We start from the raw sequence: 27,753 nt of genomic DNA on the forward strand, positions 1-27,753 counted from the left end.
TCTTTAAGCACGAACACAACACATTACTTTCTAATGTATCAGTCTCTGTATGACAGCTCTCCAATAGTGCTGGAGGAAGCACTGAGGCTAATGCTGAGAGCTCTGGAAGGCCCCAGCCCTGATGGGACTACACTGGCTGTGTGCGTGTGTTTCTCTCACCTGTAACAGACAGCGCTCCTTGAAGACGTAGCCAATCAGGTCGTCCAGGTGCTTCAGACACTGGTGGTAGCGGATGTGGTGGGTCAACACTGGCAACATCATAGCATGCTGCGGGGGGATGAGAAAGAGAGAGAGGAGAGAGAGATAAGTGGACGAAGTGAGAAAGAGGTGGAGAGAGACGGTAAGAGGGAAGGGAGAGAGAGCATGGCATAATCAAATCAGCCAGTCATTATTAAGTGGCGCTTCGACAGAGAGGGAGATGAAATAATCACGAGTCCAATCAGTGTGCATGTGTTCTTCGCCGTGAGGAGAAATTAAGAGTTGTGGGGGAAATTCAAATGTTGACACGGACGAATCAGGACCTGGTGACACAAACCTGCCTGTGCAGAAACATAGCCAGTGTCAAAGAAAACAAATAAAAGACAAAGACAGAGAGGAGTGAGCGAGCGAGAAAGAGAGAAGGAGAGAGGCGAGGGAGAGACTGCGGGAGTAAATGAGAGAAAGAGAGTAACCAATACGAGCTATCATTAGCGGGAGTCTCATCAGTCCGTACTAGGAGAACAGTGGGGGAGCGATGTGTAGCGGTGGAACACCCATTAACCCGGCACCACCGCGTAAGAGCAGGCTGCGCTGCATGTTTTAATTAGTGTTACCAGGGGAGCCCGAGGCTCCTACAGGTCAGTCAAATGAGCTGCGTCGCTCGCTCTCTCTCTTTCCCTCTGCTCCATCTTTCTCTCTCTCTCTCCATCCTCTCCCTCTGTTCCTTTCTCTCTCTCTCCCTGTGTGTCTTTATCTCTCTCTCTCTGTGCTAACCACTAACCCACACAGCCCCAGAGCTGATCAGTCAGCCCACCCCTGGCCCTCGACTGCATACCCACCGCCCACATCTACACCACTCTAAGGCCTTGTTAACCACCCAATTAACAAAGCAAGACCGTGTCTCAGTGTCTCAACCCATCAGACTCGCTCAAATTAGGCTACTGCTCGAGTGGCTGAGATAACATTAGCATGGGTCCACTCCCAGACCAATTTACTCACTGGGTACTCAGTAGGAGACGATGGGGAGGGGTGTAGGAGTGTGTGTGTGTGTGTGTAGGGGTAGGAGTGATAGTGTCTGTGTGGAGGCAGGATTGTGTGTGTGTGGGCAGGTGTGTGTGTGTGTGTGTAGGAGTGATTGTGTGTGTGTGTGTAGGAGTGATTGTGTGTGTGGGCAGGTGTGTGTATGTGTGTGTGTGTGTGTGTGTGTGGGAGTGATTGTGTGTGTGGGCAGGTGTGTGTGTGTGTGTGTGTGTGTGTGGGAGTGATTTTGTGTGTGTGTGTGTGTGTGTGTGTGTGTGTGTGTGTGTGTAGGAGTGATTGTGTGTATGTGGGCAGGTGTGTGTGGGGGGGGGGGGGGGGTGATTGTGTCTGTGTGGGGGCAGGTGTGTGTAGGGGTAGGAGTGATTGTGTGGGGGCAGGTGTGTGTGTGTGTGTGTGTGTGTGTGTGTGTGTGTGTGTAGGGGTAGGAGGGATTGTGTCTGTGTGGTGGCAGGTGTGTGTGAGAATGAGAGGGCTGATGTGCCGTCAGTGTTCGCCTCTAGCTACCGGCCAAGAAACTGCTCGCCATGTGCCTTTGTTTGCTATGCGTGGCTGACGTGATGGTATGATGCTAGAATAACCAAACAGGTGGTCGGGTGTATATCTATGTGTGAGTGTGCATCCATGTTTGTGCATCTGTGCATGGATCTGTGCATAGGTTTGCTGTGTCTCGGAGAGTACAGTGTACACTGTGTGCGTGTGGGGCAGCAAAGCATCTCGCCTGCCTACCTGACAGAGGTCAGAGCGGATGCCAGTCTTCCAGAAGCCCTGGCTGCTGAGCTCCACGGTCACCTCCCGGCGCATGGTGTTCTTCTGGCGGATCTTCTGAAGGGCTTCCTGATAAAACAACACCCGTACATTATTAAGCCTAGTGTGTGTGTCAGATCGGAGCTTCCTGACAAACACACATACATTATTGATCCACTGGGTTAGTGCTGCTGCTACAGGGGACAGCCAAGCATCTTTACAACACACAATGTCTGTTAACCCAGAAGTAAAATATTGCGTAATTTGGTCAGCTGCGTGATTAACTTGAGTTCATACTTGTTAGAAATTGAGAGTTGAGAGCAAAAAAGTCTCCACCCACACAAAAGGAAACTCTCAGCTAAAGCCCCACCCCCCCCACCCCACCCCACCCCAGGGTGTGCACATGACCAAAACACTCAAGACAAAGTAGCTTAAGCACCGCCTTCGCTCAATCCTGATACGTCCAAATAACCAGTGATGAAAACCCCAAAACCAGAACTAATGCTGTTCGTTATCTCATGCATACCGCTCAGACACAGCAGATTTTTCAGTCGACTCGCAGAATCTGCCCACGGGAGATTACACCACACACAGTTAAACATTCAGGAACACACACACACAGAGAGAGACAGAGAGAGAGTGCAAATCTACCAGAGGACACACACAAACAGGCATACAGAACACACATACAGCAATCTTTCCTTCCCCCCCTCTCTCCAGGTAGTGCTCCAACGTGTGTGGGCGTGTGTGCGAGAGAGCTGGAAACTGGACCTGCAGCTAGCACTGGCTCCAACACACACACAGTGCGTTCACAGACACACATTTGGTTGTCTAGAAACCCCAAAATCCCTGGTTCTAGGGCTAAAGTGTACAGTGTCAGCGCCTGCAGAAGAGCAGACAACACAGAGAGGCGAGGTCTGAACCAGAGACATTCAAGTACCAAAATGTTACTACTTTTTACCACTACTTTTTTCTTACATAGCGCATTACTTTTAACCAGTACAATAGGGAATAGGGTGCCATTTAGGACACAACATTGGGCCAGTATCCACAAAGTGTCTCAGAGCAGAAAATTGGTCGTAAGTGCTAATAAAAAAAGAGACATTTTACTCTTTGGTCACACACCCAGTCGACAGGTATTTAGGACACAAAAATGCAGTGAGTCAGTGGTTGCTGCACACACATACAATTGCTTTGGAGTTGTTAAAAGAATGTTTTGATATTTCTATATGAGCGGTCCAAAAATAATCTAGACCGACATGTATCTCTCGCGCTTTACACAATGATTTCACGAGTCCAATTTCACGATATGCCTAAATACTTAACATGATGTAGGTAATTAAATAATACAAAACAATGTGTTTATTTATTTGTCTAGTGGTTTCATTTAAAGTTATCCCTTTGGAGCACCACATTATTTTTTTTTAAATAATTAAATAAAAAATTAAGTTGGGCAATTAAAGGAATCTTGGGCTTATGCCAACTTTGATTGTGTTCGACGAAAATGACATACCTTTAAAACCAATAATGTATATAAACTCTGGAATGCTGATGCTATGTACTGACCATTGAGAGGCTTTATTGGCACTCCCCAGTAGGAGCAGTCCGCTATAGGAATGAATGGAATTCTACAGTATTTAAAAAAATTAATAATTCAAGGACAAAATTACATGTATTAAAGTATTTTTTTTTTAAATCATACATTTTAAACAGTTTCTTCATTTGTATGTTTAGTTCACATATTATAGAGCTCACATCTGGTGACTCATTGCGATTAGTTATTCCCCATCACTTGCAACAATGTCAATGAGCGTCATCACTATCTTTCCTTTGCGGTACCTCAAACTGTCGTGATAACCAGCCGAGAAACATTTGAGTTGATTTGACTCCTGGCTCAGAACTTGGACAGTGTCTTATCATCCTAAAACCTACTCTGGGAGTTTTTTTTGTCTTAAAACAGATTTTAACAGGATTCCTAGGACCTTTCCTGAGATTCTTTGTGGATACGGGCCATGGTCTGGGCTGAGAAAGTATGTCTACGAATCAGAAATAGGACTGGGAACATGTGTATCAGCACATCGGTCTTCTCTGGTGGTACCGTTGGGCCAGTAACCGGAAGGTTGTTGGATCGAATCCCCGAGCTGACAAGGTAAAAATACGTAATTCTGCCCCTGAGCAAGGCAGTTAACCCACTGTTCACCTGGCGCCGAAGACGTGGATGTCGATTAAGGCAGGTTAAATGCGGAAGACACATTTCAGTTGGACAACTGACTAGGTATCCCCCTTTCCCATGGGCCATCGTCAAAATGGGGACGGATGGTACAGGTAGCTGCCAAAATAAAGGAAACACCAACATAAAGTGTCTTAATAGGGCATTGGGCCACCACGAGCCAGAAAAGCTTCATTACACCTTGGAACAGATTCTAAAAGTGTAGCCTGGAAGAGAATCCGTCATTTGGCGTTTTGGTGATGATGCATGAAGACAAACATGCGCCGTCTCAGGTGCTGCTCCAGAATCTCCCATAACTGTTCAATTGGGTTGAGATCTGGGGACAGACCCTTTAAACCCCCTTTGAGACCCCTCTTTCAAAGTCGCTGTGATCTTGCCAAGGCAGCAAAATAATGGGCAACGGGCCATTTTCATACCTTAATGGCTTAATTAACTCAGGAACCACACCTGCGTAGAAGCACATAATTTTAATATACTTTGTATCCCTCATCTACTCAAGTGTTCCCTTTATTTTTGCAGTTACTTGGATCTCTGTCACAGTGCCAAAGGTACCCATGATACAGTCAAATGGAAATGGCAGGATTTTCTGTCGACGGCAAGGAAAGAACAACAAAAATAAGAAATACCATCCCACTTTGACCTGCAAATCAAAGGGAACACGGTCACACACACTGCCATCCATCAGTGGACAACGGGATAGAGTATCTGTCAGTGAATGAGTATTTGAAATGATTTCATTATTCAAAGAATCTTATAACATTTTTTTCGGATATCTGGATAGTCGAAATACATGTTTTACGTCAATGGAATCATTTACACAAATCGCGTCTGCTTGTTTTAGCAGAAGGGTGGAGGAGGGGCAAGAGAGGAGCCGGCGTGTGTGCGGCACAGAGGGAGAGCGAGAAAGTAGCCAAAACGACTCACTAGTTAGACAAACTTGTTACTGCCATAAGTTATCTATCGTACCATCTGGAAGTGCCCGTCTTAACGGCATCAAATCGTAGCTAGCTTGCCAAAGTAGCAAGGCTAAGACCCTTTTTCTGAGCTTCCTGCCCTTGTCTACAACTACATTCATATGAAACAAAAGTCTCTGATCCTTGTAGCACCTTCTCCTTTAGCCAACTTAATTCCATAATTTTAATTACATTTTGCATTGATTATAAATATCCCAATTCACTTTCTGGACTCGAGCTAGTTAGACAAACGTGTTGCTGCCATAGGTTATCTAACTAGGGTGAATGTAGCAAGAGAATTGTGAGTCATATTTATCGTAGATACCTAAGTTTTGAAGCCACATAATTGAAATGACCTCATCTATTATTTTTTCCTCAAATCAATGTTTCACAAATTATTATTTGGATTCACACAATTCGATTCACTCCGATTGAAAAGAATCTCTACGAATACAACGACGAAGTGAATATTTTGTGTCGTCAAAAATAATTGTTTAAATTAATTAAATGAATCATTCAAACAAGTTAATAATCAACTTTGTATGGCATTTGTATGGCATTGTGGGTAAAAGATAGGTTTGAATTGGATACCTAGTTAACCCTTAAGAGTCCACTGACGCACCGGTGCGTCAACCTAAGTAACATAATAAAAAAAATGCCCATCAAAATATGTCAGTTTGAACTAGAGAAATCAGGTTTCGTCTCAATTCACCGCATCCACCCATGGCGGCCTCCCGTACCTGCGGTGGAAAGTGGCCGAGCTACAGTGGTGTGTCAGACCATGAGACATCCCCAAAATCGGTCTTCTCACAAGAACGTCTGCAGTATACAAACTGTTAGGCCTACAATTGATTATAACCACTCTATGGAAAGGGGAGGCTCTCAGGAACATGTTGGTGTTCGCCGTGTCAAAAACAAAAATATTTACTGAGCTTTCTTACATCTCCAAGATATAGGACAGACACCTTCTAACCTTTTTTCTTATGACTTACTTTTCGACTGTCTTTTTTGCCATTAATGAATGTGTTATTCAATGGGTTTCTATGTAGTAGTAAAGGCCAAATTCTATATTTTAATAAATAACCTAAAGGGGTGCTTAGTACCCCCCTGGATTCCAATACTATTTAGGATATTTTAATTACATTATAAGGACATGGAAGTAATTATTTAGATATTTTTTATTTGAAAAGACCTGTAGTTAAATACACTTCGAAAGTATTTGAAAATACTCAAATACATGGACCCAACAAATACATGGACACAAATACACTACAATTTTGTATTTGTATTTTTTTACCTTTATTTAGCCCATTAATTTTTTTAATTTTTAATTTTATTTAACCTTTAAATTCTTATTTACAATGACGGCCTAGGAACTGCCTTGTTCAGGGGCAGAACAACATATTTTTACCTTGTCAGCTCGGGGATTCGATCCAGCAACCTTTCGGTTACTGGCCCAACGCTGTAACTACTAGGCTACCTGCCGTCCCATAGCTGCCTGTTATTTTAAATTAGAATTTGAAAACACTTTCAAATACTAGGCTATTTATAGGAAACGATTTGAAAATACTTTCAAATTCCAATAGAAGTTGTTGATTTGGGCCACATTACTTAAAAATAGACAGAAAATAGGTATTAAAATAACAATAATAGTGTGTGTGTGTGTGTGTGTGTGTGTGTGTGTGTGCGTTGACAGGCAGCTACGTTTAAAGCATATCAAAGCGGCTGGCCAGGGGCCCTGGATCCTCCAACTGGGGTGCAACACGTCTGTCTCTAGGGGCAGACAGAGGCACCCTCAGGGATTCTCTCTGGGGCAAGAGGCCCCAACACAGCAGTACTGACCCTGCAGTGCATCCCAAAGTCACCTATTTCTTATATAGTGCACTACTTTTGAACAGGGCTCCTAGGGCACCCTATTCCCCGTGTAGTGTAATGCATATGGCTATGGTCAAAAGTAGTGCACTTCATAGGGAAAAGGGTGCAATTGGGGTCTCTGGTCAAGAGAAGTGCACCATGTAGGAAATAGGGCGCCCTTTGGGATGCATACATTACAGTGAGAAAGGACCATACAGGCAGTCACCCATCTAGAGCACCAACCAACTTCTCTGTTGAGATGAAAAGCTTCTTTCCCCAATTTAAGGGCTCTGGTTTGGTCGCAGCGTTCATTTTTCACTATTCAGCACAAAAAAACAGATGAACGTGTACCAGAACTGTGGATGAACAAGTGATACACGAACACTCACAGACACTCACACCCCTAATGAAGTTCCCAGGGGGTTGGGGATAATAGAAGTGTTGCTGTATTGTCATGGGTGGGTGAAGACTCGCTGAAATAGCGGACCCTTGGAGATGGGATGGCCTGGTGTATGTGTGTGGTGAACTAATTGCTCTATAGGTTGACAGTGGGAATATCAGTAACTGTAAGCGACGCTGCCGGAGCACCTAGCCAGTGCTACCTTGAAAACAGGATTCATTGACTGTGCGCTTAAGACACAGACACACACACAGACACACAGTCTGAGCTGGAGCTTCACCAGCCTCGACAGCAGCTACTTTAGAAAATAACACACAGCTCAACAAAGGCAATAGGAGCAAGCAGAGACAAATGACATATACTGTAGATGAAACGAAGCTATAGACAGTGGTTGCAGCCTTAATGGCAACCTATTCCCTCCACAGAGCACTAGATTAGAGGTCGACCGATTATGATTTTTCAACGCCGATACCGATTATTGGAGGACCAAAAAAAGCCGATACCGATAAATCGGCCGATTTAAAAAAAAAAAATATGAAAGCTGGTGGTTCCTTTTAACATGAGTCTTCAATATTCCCAGGTAAGAAGTTTTAGGTTGAGGTTATTATAGGAATTATAGGACTATTTCTCTCTATACCATTTGTATTTCATATACCTTTAACTATTGGATGTTCTTATAGGCACTTTAGTATTGCCAGTGTAACCATATAGCTTTCGTCCCTCTCCTCGCCTCTTCCTGGCTCGAACCAGGAACACATCTACAACAGCCACCCTTGAAGCAGCATTACCCATTGCTCCACAAAATCGGCGGCCCTTGCAGAGCAAGGGGAACAACCACTTCAAGTCTCAGAGTGAGTGACATTTGAAACGCTATTAGCGCGCACCCCGCTAACTAGTTAGCCGTTTCACATCGGTTACACCAATCTAATCTCGGGAGTTGATAGGCTTGAAGTCATAAACAGCGCAATGCTTGAAGCATTGCGAAGAGCTGCTGGCAAACGCACAAAAGTGCTGTTTGAATGAATGCTTACGAGCCTGCTGCTGCCTACCCCCGCTCAGTCAGACTGCTCTATCAAATATCAAATCATAGACTTAATTATTACATAATAACACACAGAAATATGATGCCTTAGGTCATTAATATGGTCAAATCCGGACACTATCATATAGAAAATTAAATGTTTATTCTTTCAGGGAAATATGGAACCGTTCCGTATTTTATCTAATGGGTTGCATCCATAACTCTAAATGGAATTGCACAACCTTCAATGTTGTGTCATAATTTCGTAAAATTCTGGCTAATTAGTTCGCAAAAAGCCATGCAGTCCAAACTGTTGCATATACCCTGACTCTGCGTGAAATGAACGCAAGAGAAGTGACACAATTCTCCTAGTTTAATATTGCCTGCTAACATGAATTTATTTTAACTAAATATGCAGGTTTAAAAATATATACTACTGTGTATTGATTTTAAGAAAGGCATTGATGTTTATGGTTGGGTACATTCGTGCAACGCTTATGCTTTTTTCGCAAATGCGCTTTTGTTAAATCATCCCCCGTTTGGCAAAGTGTCAAATGGTCTTCACACAGTTCGCAACGAGCCAGGCGGCCGCCTGGCTCAAATTATGATTATGATAAATTAACAGGCACCGCATCGATTATATTCAACGCAGGACAAGCTAGATAAACTAGTAATATCATCAACCATGTGTAGTTAACTAGTGATTGTGTTAAGATTGATTGTTTTTTATAAGATATGTTTAATGCTAGCTAGCACCTTACCTTGGCTCCTTGCTGCACTCACATAACAGCCTGCCATGCAGTCTCTTCGTGGAGTGCAATGCAATCGGCCATGATCGGTGTCCAAAAATGCTGATTACCGATTGTTATGAAAACTTGAAATCGGCCCTAATTAATCGGCCATTCCGATTAATCGGTCGACCTCTACACTAGATATCCCCAGGGCCCATATGGCTCTGGTCAAAAGTCATGCACTATTTAGGGAATAGGTTTGCCATTTGGGACCCATACAGTGAATGGGGCATCAAGAGATCAGGACCTCAGCACACGGTTACAATCTGGTGTTAGATGGTTCTAGTAATTACACTAGCACACGTTTCAGCCTCACGCTCCTGTGAAATTACAATTGCATGAAGCTGGCATGAGTCATACTTAAATATAATGAGGCCAGGGAGATGTACTGTAGTGCGTGGTACCCACCTCCCTCTGTGTTAGCTTCTGCTTGTCTATCTGCTTGACCTTGGGGCTGTTAGCCAGCAGGTGGCGTAGTTTCACATAGCTCTTCCACAGCTTCTGGTACCTGGGGGGGCAGAAGTCAAGCTGAGGCTCAGAACAACACATCAATATTTCAACAGCACCGACCATTATTAAACATAATTTAACAGTAGCCTCCAGACATTACTCCATTAGTCTGCTCTGTGTGTGTGTGTGTTGTGGACTGGGATGGCTCTTCTGTAAGCCTCCTGTTTCAGACCAGAGAGGCCGGTGAGGCCACTTTCACCCACCCAGGCATTACAGATAAAACAGTTTATAAGCGCTGGTTGTAAGACACTCACTGTTCACTCTTCTGTAAAGTGCAGCAGTTACATGTGTGTGTGTGTGGCAAGTCTCTCCACATGCCACAATAACAATCTATTATATTAGGTTTTGGTCTTAGTTTGCTTTTGAAAAGGACACTGTTGTGGGATAGGTGATAATGATGGACCATTGAAAAACCTCCTCAGATGGACTGACTCTAGTAACGAGACTGAGGGAGACGAACTGTGACTGCCCATCTCTGACCGCTTCTCTCCATTAAGGCTCTTTCCTCATTTATAGCCGAAATTATTCAATTATATGAGTAGCGGCCGGCTGGACAGGGAGAGAGAGAGAGAGAGAAACATGCAGTAGAGAGGACTGGAGATGACGGGAATTATAATTAGGGAGTTTTAATACGGCGACTTCATTAGTGAACGGTGCAGAGGGAGACTGAGGCAGAGTCGGCTTTACCGACGTGATTACCGGCTCACCACCGGCCTAACGGCGTGTGTTTGTACGGTCGGCAGCCGGGGGCCACGGCAGAGAAGAGGAGGGCAGGGTGAAGCTGCAGCCTGGGAGGCCTCCCTCCCCAACCCGCTCACATGACCTTTCAGAAGATCCATTCTGTGCTCTCAGGGTGCCACAGGCTGGTGTGTGTCTGCCACAAACTCTTTCATTAACATATGCTGCATGCCTGCCGTCGCTCTCTCGTTTACACTCGTTCCCCACCTTCTGCTTCTAACTCCTCTTTCACTCCCTCTATCAGTCCCTCCATAGAGATACTGTGGTTAGAACGACCCAAAACATTATTTCCTAAGGCAAGGAAACAGGAAGGGACAGCTTAAGATATGCAGCCGTGTCCTCTCTTTTCCTCTCTCCCCCACTCACTCTCCTCTCTGTGGCATTGCCATCAATGCAATTAAAGCCAACTGTCGTTAATGATGTCCCCATCCGCCCATAAATTTGTCGTCTGCGGCTTCGAGGTTTGAGGGGAGTGTGCGCACGTGTATGACCACAGCAAGAGAGCACAGAGACAGACTGAAGGTCGGACATCCCTAACATTATGAAAAGGTGACTAACATCACTCAAATGACACAGACCTGAGCAGATACACAATACTGGCAGGGATTCATAATGAGAAGATCTCTCCTGTTTACCTATAAAGCCTTCTATCCCTTATCATCGGCATCTATTCCCTTCATAGTGCACTACTTTTGACCAGGGCTCAAGTCAAAAGTAGTGCACTATAAAGTGAATAGGGTGCCATTTGGGATGGGGCCCTAATCTTCTTAAAGTATCTGACAGGAACCCTGTCACAGGACACAGATAAGAGACACAGACAAAAAAGAGAAACTAGTCGAAGAGTTTCACTTGTGATTGGCGCTTTGTTTTGGTTGTTATTGTTGCTTTCTCTACACTTCGGAGACGATAGCAGAGGATAATTTAATATACAGTAAGCTTTTGGTAATTATGCACAGGCACAGTACAGTATTCCCTCTACTCCTCTCTGTGTGTGTGTGTGTGTCATTACTATTCACGAGACAAACCGTGCCGTTCCCACGACGACAGCGCCCGGTGGAACCTTAGGACCCCGTGACAACGCATTTGAAAATGTCACGCCAATCTTTCTCTCCCACTCGCTCTCCGACATTCCCCCTCTCAACACAGAAGAGTGCCACCATCAACCGTCCTGTGAGAGATGCTTTGAATAAGCAGTGTGGGGAACGGGGGAGAAGGGAGGGAAAGGAGTGTGTCTTGAGGGAGGGGGAGTATACAGTAGTGTTTGTGGGCGGGGAGGATCAGAGGCAGGGGGGAGTGTAGTATAGGTCCTGGGTGGTTGGCGAGTTACGGGGAGGGGGCCTCTGGCGTAGCGGAGCTGGGCAATAGGTGGTGGGAAGAGATTCTGGATGGTGAGGGGGTGGGGTTGGGGTTTGTGGGTTACAGGGAGGATCTTACTGGGGGTCTCCAGCGTAGCTGAGCTGGGCGGGCCGGATCCCGAAGTGGACGATGATGGGGAAGGTGATGACCTCTGGATTGAACTGCTCTCTGTCCAGCTGGTCAATACGCACAGAGCTAGGCTTCTGAAACAACAACACAAAGACTATGAGACCAGGGAACATATGGATAAAGTGTCTCAGAGTAATGATCTAGGATCTGTCTATACAAATCGTATTTATTATGGTCTAAAAAGCTAAACTGATCCTACACCAGCACTCCTACTCGGAGACGCTTGACACACAGACTCAGATCCTATCAGACTTTGGTAAGTACATTGTTGTGTTATGTTACAAAAAGAGCATGTGAATTCATGGAAATGTGCACTCAAAAGTGCAAACCCTGCCAATCTAGCACTCTATCAATCACAGGCACACACCCTATGGATCCTGTTGCACTTTATGGAATAGGGTGCCATTTTGAATACAGTCCATGAAAGTGCTCTTATCCTCTCTCACCATGCCAGGGTTGGTGACGATCATGCCCTTGCACTCCTCTGCGTACTTCTGCCACTTCAGTTCCTCCCACTGCAGCATGTCAGCTATCTCCTCCTCAGGGACCAGAGGCTTGGAGCTCCGCAGGAGGTAGAGGAGAACCTGGTGCATGGAGAGCACCTCCTTACCACCGTCTGACAGGGAGGGACAAACACAGAGATCATGAGATACACAGATAAACACATACACACAAAGAAACAAGACCGACAGACAGAAACACAGAGAACATACAAGACACACACACACATACGGTCAAATACGCAATCAGGTCTAGACACTCATGCAAAACTGATTGATCTCCATTTACAAAATGTTCGCATGGACAGATACACGGAAAATCCATAGATCTGAATCTCAACGCATTAAGAGGACAACTCATGTGTACACACACACACACACACACTCATGCACACAAAGTACAAACAGCATGCAGTACCAACATTCTCCAGCAGAGAGAGAGAGAGAGATTTCTGAAGAAGGGACAGTCTCACCAGGTAAGAAGCGGACAAAGCGAGGCATGAAGTGGAACTTCTGACATCCAGGAGATTGGTTGTCCCACTCTGGACCTGCGTGGGGAAACAATAAAGATACTGAAAATAAGATGAACCGTTTACACCTTTAGTCTAGAAATCTAATTTTATTTGGTCGTATACACATTTTGCAGATGTTATCGCAGGTGCATCGAAATGATTATGTTTCAAGCTCCAACAGTACACCTAACAATACACACAAATCCCCAAAATTGAAATAAAGAAATATATACAAAACAAGCAGTGTCAGAGTCCGGAATATACACTACCGGTCAAAAGTTTTAGAAGAAGGTTTTTTCTTTATTTTTACTATTTTCAACATTGTAGAATTTTAGTAAAGACATTAAAACTATGAAAGAACACATATGGAATCATGTAGTAACCAAAACAGTGTTAAACAACTCAAAATATATTTTAGATTCTTCAAAGTAGCCACCCTTTGCCTCGATGACAGCTTTGCACACTCTTGGCATTCTCTCAACCAGCTTCACCTGGAATGCTTTTCCAACAGTCTTAAAGGAGTTCCCACATATGCTGAGCACTTGTTGGCTGCTTTTCCTCCACTCTGCGGTCTGACTTATCACAAACCATCTCAATTGGGTTGAGGTCGGGGGATTGTGGAGGCCAGGTCATCTGATGCAGCACTCCATCACTCTCCTTCTTGGTCAAATAGCCCTCACACAGCCTGGAGGTGTGTTGGGTCATTGCCAGGGCTGGTAACTCTAATAAACTTATCCTCTGCAGCAGAGGTAACTCTGGGTCTTCCTTTCCTGTGGCGGTCCTCATAGGAGCCAGTTTCATCATATCGCTTGATGGTTTTTGCGACTGAAATGTTCCTTATTGACTGACCTTCATGTCTTAAAGTAATGATGCACTGTAGTTTCTCTTTGCTTATTTGAGCTGTCCTTGCCATAATATGAACTTGGTCTTTTACCAAATAGTGCTACCTTCTGTTTAACCCCCCTACCTTGTCAAAACACAACTGATTGGCTCAAATGCATTGAGGAAATAAATTTCACAAAATAACTCAAAAATAAGGCAATTGAAATGCATTCCAGTAGACTACCTCATGAAGCTGGTTTATTTTTCCATTATTTGACCAGTTAAGTTGACTGAGAACACGTTCTCATTTGCAGCAACGACCTGGGGAATAGTTACAGGGGAGAGGAGGGGGATTAATGAGCCAATTGTAAACTGGGGATTATTAGGTGACCATGATGGTTTGAGGGCCAAATTGTGAATTTTGCCAGGACACCGGGGTTAACACCCCTACTCTTACGATAAGTGCCATAGGATCTTTAATGACCTCAGAGAGTCAGGACATCCGAAAGACAGCACCCTACACAGGGTATTAGGTATTAGGATATTTTTTTTAGACCAGAGGAAAGAGTGCCTCCTACTGGCCCTCCAACACCACTTCCAGCAGCATCTGGTCTCCCATCCAGGAACTGACCAGGACCAACCCTGTTTAGCTTCAGAAGCAAGCCAGCAGTGGTATGCAGGGTGGTATGCTGCTGGTTGAGAAAATGCCAAGAGTCATCAAGGCAAAGGGTGGCTTTTCGAAGAAACTCAAATGTTTGTTGAACACTTTTTTTGGTTACTACATGATTCCATGTGCTATTTCATAGTTTTGATCTCTTCACTATTATTCTACAATGTAGAAAATAGTAAAAATAAAGAAAAACTCTTCAATGAGTAGGTGTTCTAAAACTTTTGATGAGTAGTGTATATATACACAAAAGTACATGGACACCACCCTTTGACTATTTCAGCCACACCCATTGCTGACAGGTGTATAAAATCGAGCACACAGCCATGCAATCTCCATAGGACAAACGATGGCAGTAGAATGGCCATACTGAAGAGATTAGTGACTTAACGTGGCACCAACATAGGATTGCCACCTTTCCAAAAAGTCTGTTTGTCAAATTTCTGCCCTGCTAGATCTTCCCCGGTCAATTGTAAGTGCTGTATTTGTAAAGTGGAAATGTCTAGGAGCAACCATGGCTGAGCCGCAAAGTGGTATGCCACACAAGCGCACAGGACGGGATCGCCGAGTGCTGAAATGCGTTTAAAATCACCTGTCCTCGGTTGCAATACACACTACCAAGTTCCAAACTGCCTCTGGAAACAATATATACACACTACCGTTCAAAAGTTTGGGGTCACTTAGAAATGTCCTTGTCTTTGAAAGAAAAGCACATTTTCTGTGCATTAAAATAGCATTAATTTGATCAGAAATACAGTGTAGACATTGTTAATGTTGTAAATGACTATTGTAGCAGGAAACGGCAGATTTTTTATGGAATATCTACATAGGCGTACAGAGTCCCATTATCAGCAACCATCACTCCTGTGTTCCAATGGCACATTGTGTTAGCTAATCCAAGTGAATAATTTTAAAAAGGCTAACTGATCATTAGAAAACCCTTTTGCAATTATGTTAGCAAAGCTGAACAATGTTGTTCTGATTAAAAAAGCAATAAAACTGGCCTTCTTTAGACTAGTTGAGTATCTGGAGCAATCAGCATTTGTGGGTTCGATTACAGGCTCAAAATGGTCAGAAACAAAGAACTATCTCAGACTAAGAACTCGTCAGTCTATTCTTGTTCTGAGAAATGAAGACTATTCCTTGTGAGAAAATGTCAAGAAACTAAAGATCTGGTACAACGCTGTGCAACTACTCCCCTTCACAGAACAATGCTAACTGGCTCTAACCAGAATAGAAAGAGTTGGAGGCCCCGGTGCACAACTGAGCAAGGGGACAAGTACATTAGAGTGTCTAGTTTGAGAAACAGATGCCTCACAAATCCTCAACTGGCAGCTTCATTAAATAGTACCCGCAAAACACCAGTCTCAACGTCAACAGTCAAGAGGCGACTCCGGGATGCTGGCCTTTTATTTTGCCCATCTTAATCTTTTCTTTTTATTGGACAGTCTGAGATATGGCTTATTTCTTTGCAACTCTGCCCAGAAAACCAGCATCCCGGATTCACCTCTTCACTGTTGACATTGAGACTGGTGTTTTGCGGGTACTATTTAATGAAGCTACCAGTTGAGGACTGCAGGAACATCCACCAGAGGTGTTGCCAGATAATTGAATGTTCCTCTCTCTACCATAAGCTGCCTTCTATTTTTGGTCAGTATGTATGTATATATGTGTGTGTATCAACAGAATGGACAGTATATGAATAGGAAAGTGTGTACAGCAGTAGTGATTTCAGATGAGCCTTGATGTATGTATGTATGTATGTATGTATATATATATATATATATATATACACACACACACACACACACACACACACACACACACACACTATTTAACAGTCTGATGGACTCTTGGTCCCAGATTTGATGCACCTGTACTAGAATGCGGAAACAGGCGGTAGCGGGCAAACATTGAGGCCGTGGCAAACAATGATTGAGTTGGAGAAGTGCGCGGCCAAGCGGTCATGGGTGAACAGGGAGTACAGGTGCCTTTCCCCTAGTGCCTAGGTATAGGGGCTGGGGGATAGGAGGTAATGGGTAGGAGCTAGTGGGTAGTATGGTGTGTTGTTCACCTGTGAGGTTCCAGTCATAGAGCTCCAGTATATCCTGGAATAGGTAGGAAGAGAACAGCTCCAGTCCTTTCACACAGTAGTTCTGAACATGGAAATAGGGAAACAAAGGGTTATTTATCTCTCTCATATATATATATATATATATATATATATATATATATATATATATATATATATATATATATATATAACCTGATAGCCAAATCTAGTTCTCCTTATCAGGCCATTCAGCTGGTGTAGGTTAAAAACAACCTCTACTTCTTTACGGCCTTGGGTGAGAAGACTGCGGGGGGGGGGGGGGGCTAACCAGAAGAACAACAGCCTTTTAACTCCAATTACCGAGGAGAAAGCAATTGCGAGAGACCCCAAACAATTTGAAAACAAATCAAATGTTGATACTATTTTGTGATCTGTTGCCACAAGAAAACGGTAGACAGTGAAAAACTGTTGTACTTTAAACCAGTGGTGTAAAGTACCTAAGTAAAAATACAATAGAAGTACTACTTAAGTTTTTTGGGGGGGGAATCTGTACTTTACTATTTATATTTTTGACAACTTTTACTTTGCTACATTCTTAAAGAAAATAATGGACTTTTTAATCCATACATTTTCCCTGACACTCAAAAGTACTAGTTACAATCTGAAAGTTTAGCAGTACAGGAAAATGTTTGAGAGAACATCCCTAGTCATCCCTACTGCCTCTGATCTGGCAGACTCACTAAACACAAATGCTTAGTTTGTAAATTATGTCTGAGTGTTGGAGTGTGCCCCTGGCTGTCAAAAATAAATAAAAAATAACAATAATAAATGAAATCGTGCCGTCATGTTTGCTTAATATAAGGAATTTCAGCATTTACTTTTATTTAAGTATGAGAGCTGATTACTTTTTCCCACCACTGTACTTAAGTACATTAAAACCAGATACTTTTACTCAAGTAGTATTTTACTGGGATACCTTCACTTTTACTTTAGTCATTTTCTATTAAGGTATCTTTACTTTTACTCAAGTAGGGCAATGGAGTCCTTTTTCCACCTCTAACTATTTGCACATCGTTACAATATTGTACATAGCCATATGACATTTGAAATGTCTCTATTCATTTGGAACTTTTAAGAGTGTAATGTTTAATGTGAATTTATTTATTATTTAGTTCACTTTTGTTTATTATCCATTTCACTTGCTTTGGCAAACATATATGTTTCCCATACCAATAAAGCCCTTTGAACTGAGAGGGGAGAGAGAAAGAGGGGCTTTACTGACCTCTGGTGTCATCTCTTCAATAAAGTGAATGGTGTAATCTATGTTGAAACGAATCACTCTGCACAATGGAATCTGGGATGATGAAAGAGAAGAGGGGGAGGGGGGAGAAGAGAGTAGAGGAACACTCATTACCATGATGTTAGACAGAGGTTACAGCTTTTCAAGAAAACTCATTAAAACCTCATCTCCATAAGCAGCGGCCCAAAATCACACACACTGACAGAGTAACACAAACAGTAATGTGCACACACTGGACACCAAACACACACAGAACACACACATGCCGAACACAAACAACCCACACGCGGTATCTCTTTACCCACGGCTTTTGAACATTAAGTGACTCCAATCTCTAAGGAGATAAGCCTGCTCTTCCGTGTTTAATCTCCCAGTTACATGCTCTTTGTTGTCTGAACGGGAGTCCATTTTGGAGGATTAACCTGGCCCACCGTATATCATGCAGTGGTGCCCACCCCTCTAGCTAACTAGCAGGGGCTAATATCGCTAAGTTCTGGAGTCTCTAATCCCCAGATCCTCTGTAATGAAAGGTTTTTCAAGGGGTTGTTTAAATTATCCCGTGGTTATCTGGGTTTAATTCTCGCCAAATTCTTTTCAAATTGGAATTATTGACCGAATATGCGCATTTCGCATCATTATTCAAACACACACATATTCAAACACACAACTCTCTCAATCACTGCCTTATTCAGCTAGGCCTTGTCTGCCATCGATTTGCCATCCTTTTGGGACAAAAATTTATATGAAAGAACCTAATACAGTTCAACTTGGCTTGCCTTTCAAGCCTCCCCTGAAACTCTCTGAAGCCCCCCTGGGGTGGCGCGCCTCAATTTTGAAAACCTCTGCTAAAGAGGGATCCTCTGTCGATACGTATGAGGCCTTTAAAGTCCCAACCGCTGTTATATTTGACAGTTACTGATGGGCCTTTAAAAGTAGAGAGGGAGGTAGTGGACTTAAAACCCAAGGTCGCCATCAGCAGTGTGGCCGAAAAGGAACGTAGAGTGCTTCCCAAATGGTACCCTGACCAGGGTCCATAGGGTGCCATTTGGGAAACAGACTAATTTTGTCTGAGGTTGACTCTGGAACAAAGGAGAGGACCGACGCGAAATGCAGATTTTAAGTTGCTGGGTTTTTTTTAAGCTGGCCGCTGGCTCTGAATTATTAATGGATGCTTTGCTTTATAAACCTGCCTGTAGGGACGGACAGAATATTCATATTACGCAGGACACACAGGCAGCTGACGCGGCACAGGTTGTCCCATCGGAGGACACGAGGGAGAAAGGAAAGGCAACAGAAGAGCTGTGTGTTGAGCTATGCATATACTTTAAAACAACAGGCCTTGTTAAATAAAGGTTAAATAAAAACATTTAAAATAGTAATCAAGAGAGAAAGATCAAAGAGGGCAGAGGGTATGATGGCAGGATGGATCATTGCATGGTGCTTACGTTAGTGAGAGGCATGTGGGAGAAGAGGGAGAAGCCTTCGAACAGGTACTCATGGTCATCGTACTCGATAACCGTAGGCCTGTCTGTCTGGGAACAACACACACCAAAAATGTCAGGATGTCAGGTGTCTGATGTAACTTTAAGAGAAATCTATGGTCATGGTTTTTGGGTCCAGCTACAGTGGTTCCTCCTTTAAAAGTTTGGTCATACTCCAGCACCCCTTGTGGGCTGCTGCAGCATTCTGTGGCACTTTATTTATTTGTCAGATATTTTTTACATTAATGCCAGTTAGCGCTAGTTTGACCACCAGAGGGCAACTTGGAGAAGCATTTGATATTCTCCCATATTGGCATTACTAGAGAATTTAAAAAAAAATTTGTAGTAACATAGTACATGGGATTGATCTTAAGAAATGTAGCTTAATTTGATTAATATTATGGTGTTTCGATGCCGAGAAATTTGAAAAACAAAACCCTCTGGGTTTACGTTAGGATGGAATGGAAAATATTCCGCTGAACAACGTGACGGTTGGGAGTAGGCTACAGTATAAGAGGATTGGAGGATTCTAAATTAATATCTGAGGGAGATAACATTTCCAAACCCTAATTGTGGTGTAACCAATACTCATTTCACCTATGGTAGGCCTACAGTGTATCTACATATATTTTTTTCAATGACGTGGCTCTCTGCCAATAATTACATTTAGAGGATTGGAAGATTCTAAATGAATATCTAAGGGGCATTTTCCGTTAGGATCTGTGAGAATATAAGGGGCATTTATAACATAAATTAATTAATAATAATAGTTTTGTTTAAAAAGTAATGTTATTTTGGAGATTTAACCTAGAGTGAGCGAGAAAATGGCATTTCTTGAACATGGGGTGATACATTCTCACTAATTTGCAAATAAAGCCAGTTATTTAAAATGGTTTATTTCTGAAGAAACCTAACTTGATTATTTAGCAGACATCACCTGCTCATACTCAGTCAACACATATATCTTAAGAATATACATGAACATTTTAGTTTCTCCATGTCTCAGAGCAGCGCGAAACGCTATATATATATGCCTTCCCACTGTGGACGTCTATTTCCGCACCGTTTCGCGCTGCTCTGAGACATGGAGAAACTAAAATGTTCATATATATATATAAATAAAATTATATTTTGAAGATTATTTCCTTTAAAAAGAAAATGACAGTGAGCGATTGTAATCTGAAAAAAGGCCAAAACAATTTTTATAAAGGACAAAACATAGCCCTGCTAATAGCCATAATGATGCTGTAGAACATAACCATGTGTGTTGAAAAAGTATTTTCCAGTAAGCAACAACTTGTATGACTTCATTAGACAACTTTGTTCCAATATTTCTGTAATTCAGTGATATTTATTCCCATAGTCATTCGTTATGGATCCATAAACAAAATCAACATCTGCATTTTGAAAGAGTATTTTTATAAACTATTTTATTAACGAAAGCACAAAGATGCTGATGAAGAAATACAGTACTGAACAGTATATGCTTTTACATTTGGATAATAAAGTATTTAGAGGATATAAGCCACCTGCATTGGTTTATGAGGCTACTGTTCAGTCTGACAAGTAAACATAGCCTACAAGACATACTGTAGTAAACATGAGAAAGTGCCTAATTCCTTACATAAGGGAGAGCAGGCCATGTACAGATTTTCTCGGTGACGTCAAGTACCTTCAATAATGGCTGTACTAGAGAATGCGGGCACGCGGGAGACCAGGGTTCAATTCCCCAACGCGAGGAAGGAGTAGGCTGTCCTTGTAAATAATAAATTGTTCTTAACTGATTCCATATGTATTATTTCATAGTTGTGTTGTCTTCACTATTATTCTACAATGTAGAAAATAGTGAAAATAAAGAAAAATACTGGAATGAGTAGATGTGTCCAAACTTTTGATTGGTACTTGCTTAATTCATTTGATTAATATTATGGAGTTTCTATTCCAAAAAAAACGAAAAACCCTCTGGGTTTCCGTTAGGATGGAACGGAAAATATGGCGCCATACAACGTGACGGGCGGCTGTACAGCACTGGGCTATTTAGCTAAAGAATCCCAATGTCATGCGGGCACGCGGGAGATGGGGGTTCAATTCCCCGACGGGAGGAAGGAGTAGGCTATCCTTGTAAAAATGAATTTGTTCTTAACTGACTTGCCTAGTTAAATAAGGTTACATTAAGAGCATAACCTTTATGCACCCTAATTATTTAATTCCAGTCTAACCAATACCCAAATGGAGATTAGGTAAAAATAATAATATCTCATTTATTTATCAAGACCAGTCCCCATGCTTGTCTAAGAGCAGCGCAAAACAGTGCTAAAATAGTTGAACTAATAGTTCAATATGCTCTTAAAATAGATAAGACCAACACCACTTTTAACAGCACATTACTCAACACTAGTGAGACTCATGTTGTCTACGGTAGGCCTGCAGTAGATCGAAAAATATGATGTGACTCTCCGCCAATAATTACATATGGAAGATTGGAGGTTTCTAAATGAAAACCAAAAGCCACCTGATGGGTCTGGCGGCCGGCACGGGTATCGAACCTGCATCTGTAGCAACGCGTTTTCGACTCCGACGCACCCATCCACAAATTATCAAAATACAGAGAGGTGTTGGTAAAGGTACATTGTCCTGCTAATTGCCCATAATGGGCTATTATAATACTGTATATCGTGTCCAGGTCAGGATAAGCAAAACATTTCTTTATTAAAGACTATCAGAAAAATGTTGGTACTTATTTTGATCCAAAGCCATGAATGAGCGAGTCACTCAGCTTTATGTAGGCGCTGGCTAAATGACTGTGCCATCAACTTCACTATATATATATAATAATATTTTGGAGGTTATTTCATTTTCAAAAAAACAAAAGAGCGATTGCTATCTGAATAAAGGCCAAAATAATATTTGTGAAAGTCAAAACATTTATTTCAGTTTTTAGAGGGAGAGAAACGCTGGGCCAATTGTGCACCGCCCATAAAGGCCAAAACATAGCCCTGCTAATAGCCATAATGCGCTGTACAACGTGAACGTGTGTTTGAAAGAGTTTTTTCCAGTAAGAAACAATTTGTTTACCTTCATTAGATAACTTTGTACCAATATTTCTGTAATTCACTGATATTTATTCCCATAGTAATTCGTTATGGATCCATAACAAAAAAAACAATGGCATTTTGAAAGAGTATTTTTATCATTATTTTATTAATGAAAGCATAAAGATGCCATTATTAGTTACATTGTTTTAGTTTGAACGTGCAAACTGGCACTAAGAACAGAACAGCAGGAACGTTTCCCGCCATTATTAGTGCAATGCCCCTTAAAAATTTTGGAGATGATTTTGTTTTCAAATAACATAAAATAAGCAATAAAAAGGCCATTCTTGAACATGGGGTGAGACATTGTTACTAATTTATAAATAAAGCCAGTTTGTTATTTAAAATTATTTAGCGGGAGAGAAACCAAAAACCTACAGTCATCTCATGGGTCTCCCAGTCAAAGACCGCACGGGTATTGAACCAGCATCTGTAGCAACACTTGCATTGCTATGCAGTGTCTTAGACCGTTGCACCACTCAGGCGCTGTACAACATGCCTGGTCGGGAGTGGCCTACAGTACTACAGTAAGAGGATTATTTTTGCTAACAAAATAAAAGAATAAAAACCTTAGTGTAACAATTTTTAGTAAGTAATACTGAAGTTGTGCACAATTATCAGTTTCTATTTAGGTTTATGTCACCCATTTATTGTCAGAGACACAGTAGAACCCAAAAACATAATCAGTGCTCTAACTCCCCCTTGTGCTGGTTTGGAGCAATGAAGTGGTGACGCTGGGTACCGTACTAAACCACAAATTACCTCTAAGTACCAATTACCTCTAAGTAAGCTCGCAACTTTTAAAGGAGGAACCACTGTAGGGCATAACGTTTTTTCCACGACTACGTCACCTTACCAGGACAAACTACAAACTCAAGGTAAGGTCATGTGTTCAGGACAAAAAACTCAGAACTGTGAGAGGGATCAAGATGGAGAGCGAGACAGATGTATTCATACCAGGAAGTTAGTAGGTGGAGACACAGTGATTCTGTAGTGGTAGAGTTTCCCAGAGTTGTTGTTCATCGGACGACATTCCTTCACCGACTGTAGAGCGAGAGAGAGAGTCTTTGTACTAATGTTTAATAGTAGAATATCTATCCTTTAGTATTTTAGTGTGAATCAATGCAAGATATTTTAGAAGAGAGTAGGTTGTGTGTGTGTGTGTGTGTGTGTGTGTGTGTGTGTTTACCTCCTCTCCAGGGTAGATGCTGTGGCGTATCCCTGTGCGTCTGGACTTGGCACTGCACTTACACAACGGCCCATCGTTCATCTGTACACACACACAGGACAGCCATAACCACTATGAACACTCCTCCAAACCGTAACAGGTGCTGGAGGGAGTTGTGGAATGTGTGTAGTACACAAACACAAGAGGTGATATTTTGACAGCAGGCAAAAGATGTCACCAAAACAGAATTAATCACTTAAAATACACTTATTATAAAACACGTTTGCAATAAACAGATACAGGATTAAATGATGTGCATTCGTACATCTGCAATGTTTGTTTCCAACACCACATCATTTAAAACCATAGTTACCCTGTCATGGGCATTGTTTAAAAAGGTTTCAAATAAAATGCCATTACAAGTATTTTGGAGGAATATGGTCTCTTCCATCACTAACATTTGTTTTAGACTAAGATTCTTCAACTGGGTGTACAGGTTTTCATTCCAGGCATGTATTTAAATCAGGTGTGGTACTGCAGGGCTTGAATGAAACCCTGCACAACCCAAGCTCTTCAGGCCCAGAGTTGGAGAAGCAGGCTGTGATAGACCATGTTAAGTAAAACCTGTACTCATAATGCTCAGAGTAGGAGTGGTGATCTACGATCTGGTCCCTCTGTATACCCCTATTCATTATGATCTGAAAGGCATCCTGCACTATGAAACTAGATTTTTTGAATGAACATTTTCTGATTAGTTTCTTCCTACAAGGGTCAATCTTGTAGTCACATCTTGTAATCACATCTCCTCGATTAATTAGACATTAAATCAATTAATCAAGTGCAGGAGGTTCTGACCTGTCCTGGGTCGTTGTACCACAGCTCGTCATGCAGACGGTCTGGATGGGCCTTCTTCCTCTTGATCTCAGCGATCACGTCAAACACGTCAGAGTCAGAGCTGCTGGAGCAGGTACTGCCTCCCCCGTCAGACTCGCAGTCTGACTCACTGCTGCTGTGACTGTGGCACTCCTCTGGAACAGACACACAACAACCAGGACACTGTCAGTGGCTAGTGCACAGAGATAGGTCTCAACACAACCACCACAACACTGACTTTTGGTCACCTGTCTACTCTGGTGTATGGTTTTTACATTTGTTTTTTAATACTAGTTGTTCCTGCAAAAACCAACACCTGGACATATGTAGACACACTGCTGTGCACAGGGTTTCACTTCCTTTTTTGCACTGTCGGTGGCTAGTCCACATACGAGAGGTCTGAACTCACAGCAAAGACAGTAATTGCTACTGAAAACAGGTTGACAAGCCTGAACACTGTGTCAATCTTAGTGCACTAAATGTTGTAGCTAATCACGCTCTCTTTTTAACTCTCCTAGTTGTCGGACAGGGCTGAAGTCATTCCTAATCACATTAAATCCATCTCAGACATGGCAAGTTCTACACAGTTTATAAAGCAGGTTTGACAGTATTTCTTTACTTCATTCAACACAAGACACAACTGTCATTTTCACATTCCACCGTTACATAACCAGTGTTAGAGTTGAAATACCTTTGGGGATACTATCTGATATCAATACAGTACCGGGCTCCTCATCTAGCTTGGTCTTGGGGGGGTCCCATTTGGGCCGGGCTGACTGAGCACGCTCCTGTCTCTTGACCAGCTCTTCCTCGAAGCGTTCGTACAGGTCCCTCAGCTTACTGGTCCCCACCACCGTAGAATCACCCTACAGCAACAAAACAGGGTCACACAGAGTTTCAAAAGGCAGTATGAGAAATTTGAGCAATTGGTTGAAAGACAGTAGAAAGTTGTGGTGGTACAAATCACTGACAGATCAGCGCATTTGTAAATGCCTCAATGATTATCAGAGATATAAGTGTTCATATGGTGTTGTATCCTCAGACATTTTCCAAAAACATTTCTGGTGCATACTGTAACAGGAAAATATGAAATTTGGTTACATTTTCATACAGAATTAACCTGTTTGTGTCAAACTAACAAAGTCAGCAAAGAAAAGCCAGCATAAGCCTCCTACCACTTGATCCATGGGATCGCTGGAGTAGTAGTTCTCAGCATGGGTACAGCGGATCCACGCAGGCTTCAGCAACTCATCCTCCTCTCTCTCATCTCCCTCCCCTTTCTCCCTCTCCCCTTTCTCCCTCTCGCCTCTCTCCCTCTCGCCTCTCTCCCTCTCCCTCTCGCCTCTCTCCATCTCTCTCTCCCGGTCTCTGTCTCTATCTATGGAGACTTCAGGCTCTGTGTCTCGGCTCCTGGCAGAGGTATAGCTGCGCTCTCTGTCTCTGCTCATCCCCGGTCCGTCGGACCTCCGGTCCCTCTCCTCCTCCCAGCGACCACGCTTCCTCTCTCTGCTGCCTGACCGACTGCAGGGAGAGACACATAAATGGAGTGGGTAATGGTCACATTGGGAAACAAAGCAAAGGAGAGAGAGTAGAGAGAGAGAGACATCCATCTCTGCTCCTACTGTGTAAATAGTTACATTGTGCGCACATAATTGAAATCAAAGACGTGGGTAACAAGCTAAGTACTTTCCGGGTTCAGTATTATAACTAGGGGATCTATTCAATCCGTATCATGAAAGTACAGCGTTACAGCATGATTGAAATTTAAAGGCAATGTTACCACGTTTGCGGAGACTGCATTCAATCTTCAAAGTTGTATTTGTTGATGAATATGTATGCTCAATCCCGAATTATCATAAAATGTATATTGCACAATCCGTAACGCTTCAGCAATACATATTGAATATAGCCCTAGGTGTATATACAGTGCCTTGCGAAAGTATTCGGCCCCCTTGAACTTTGCGACCTTTTGCCACATTTCAGGCTTCAAACATAAAGATATAAAACTGTATTTTTTTGTGAAGAATCAACAACAAGTGGGACACAATCATGAAGTGGAACGACATTTATTGGATATTTCAAACTTTTTTAACAAATCAAAAACTGAATAATTGGGCGTGCAAAATTATTCAGCCCCTTTACTTTCAGTGCAGCAAACTCTCTCCAGAAGTTCAGTGAGGATCTCTGAATGATCCAATGTTGACCTAAATGACTAATGATGATAAATACAATCCACCTGTGTGTAATCAAGTCTCCGTATAAATGCACCTGCACTGTGATAGTCTCAGAGGTCCGTTAAAAGCGCAGAGAGCATCATGAAGAACAAGGAACACACCAGGCAGGTCCGAGATACTGTTGTGAAGAAGTTTAAAGCCGGATTTGGATACAAAAAGATTTCCCAAGCTTTAAGCATCCCAAGGAGCACTGTGCAAGCGATAATATTGAAATGGAAGGAGTATCAGACCACTGCAAATCTACCAAGAGCTGGCCGTCCCTCTAAACTTTCAGCTCATACAAGGAGAGGACTGATCAGAGATGCAGCCAAGAGGCCCATGATCACTCTGGATGAACTGCAGAGATCTACAGCTGAGGTGGGAGACTCTGTCCATAGGACAACAATTAGTCGTATATTCCACAAATCTGGCCTTTATGGAAGAGTGGCAAGAAGAAAGCCATTTCTTAAAGATATCCATAAAAAGTGTCATTTAAAGTTTGCCACAAGCCACCTGGGAGACACACCAAACATGTGGAAGAAGGTGCTCTGGTCTGATGAAACCAAAATTGAACTTTTTGGCAACAATGCAAAACGTTATGTTTGGCGTAAAAGCAACACAGCTGAACACACCATCCCCACTGTCAAACATGGTGGTGGCAGCATCATGGTTTGGGCCTGCTTTTCTTCAGCAGGGACAGGGAAGATGGTTAAAATTGATGGGAAGATGGATGGAGCCAAATACAGGACCATTCTGGAAGAAAACCTGATGGAGTCTGCAAAAGACCTGAGACTGGGACGGAGATTTGTCTTCCAACAAGACAATGATCCAAAACATAAAGCAAAATCTACAATGGAATGGTTCAAAAATAAACATATCCAGGTGTTAGAATGGCCAAGTCAAAGTCCAGACCTGAATCCAATCGAGAATCTGTGGAAAGAACTGAAAACTGCTGTTCACAAATGCTCTCCATCCAACCTCACTGAGCTCGAGCTGTTTTGCAAGGAGGAATGGGAAAAAAATTCAGTCTCTCGATGTGCAAAACCGATAGAGACATACCCCAAGCGACTTACAGATGTAATTGCAGCAAAAGGTGGCGCTACAAAG

At 42.6% G+C, this 27,753-nt stretch overlaps 1 protein-coding gene across 3 annotated transcripts in view; it reads right to left on the bottom strand.

Annotated features, from left to right (window-relative positions):
- The window catches only part of LOC139420430 (drosha ribonuclease III), a 138,043-nt gene that overhangs the window by 107,403 nt on the left and 2,887 nt on the right, over nucleotides 1–27,753 (bottom strand). For 2 of the 3 annotated variants that reach the window (XM_071170555.1, XM_071170556.1), the window contains exons 4-17: nucleotides 25,609–25,954; nucleotides 25,125–25,299; nucleotides 24,416–24,588; nucleotides 23,582–23,662; nucleotides 23,350–23,436; nucleotides 19,265–19,351; nucleotides 17,802–17,873; nucleotides 16,541–16,622; nucleotides 12,939–13,013; nucleotides 12,412–12,581; nucleotides 11,915–12,039; nucleotides 9,641–9,740; nucleotides 1,966–2,073; nucleotides 160–267 (exon numbers count right to left, since the gene is read on the bottom strand). In XM_071170555.1, coding sequence (XP_071026656.1) covers nucleotides 160–267; nucleotides 1,966–2,073; nucleotides 9,641–9,740; nucleotides 11,915–12,039; nucleotides 12,412–12,581; nucleotides 12,939–13,013; nucleotides 16,541–16,622; nucleotides 17,802–17,873; nucleotides 19,265–19,351; nucleotides 23,350–23,436; nucleotides 23,582–23,662; nucleotides 24,416–24,588; nucleotides 25,125–25,299; nucleotides 25,609–25,954 — 1,789 coding nt within the window. The remainder of the gene's footprint in view (nucleotides 1–159; nucleotides 268–1,965; nucleotides 2,074–9,640; nucleotides 9,741–11,914; nucleotides 12,040–12,411; nucleotides 12,582–12,938; nucleotides 13,014–16,540; nucleotides 16,623–17,801; nucleotides 17,874–19,264; nucleotides 19,352–23,349; nucleotides 23,437–23,581; nucleotides 23,663–24,415; nucleotides 24,589–25,124; nucleotides 25,300–25,608; nucleotides 25,955–27,753) is intronic. The other variant, XM_071170557.1, reaches the window with a different exon arrangement.

The sequence above is a fragment of the Oncorhynchus clarkii genome, chromosome 11 (assembly GCF_045791955.1).
Source record: "Oncorhynchus clarkii lewisi isolate Uvic-CL-2024 chromosome 11, UVic_Ocla_1.0, whole genome shotgun sequence".
In the NCBI taxonomy this organism is placed as follows: domain Eukaryota; kingdom Metazoa; phylum Chordata; class Actinopteri; order Salmoniformes; family Salmonidae; genus Oncorhynchus; species Oncorhynchus clarkii.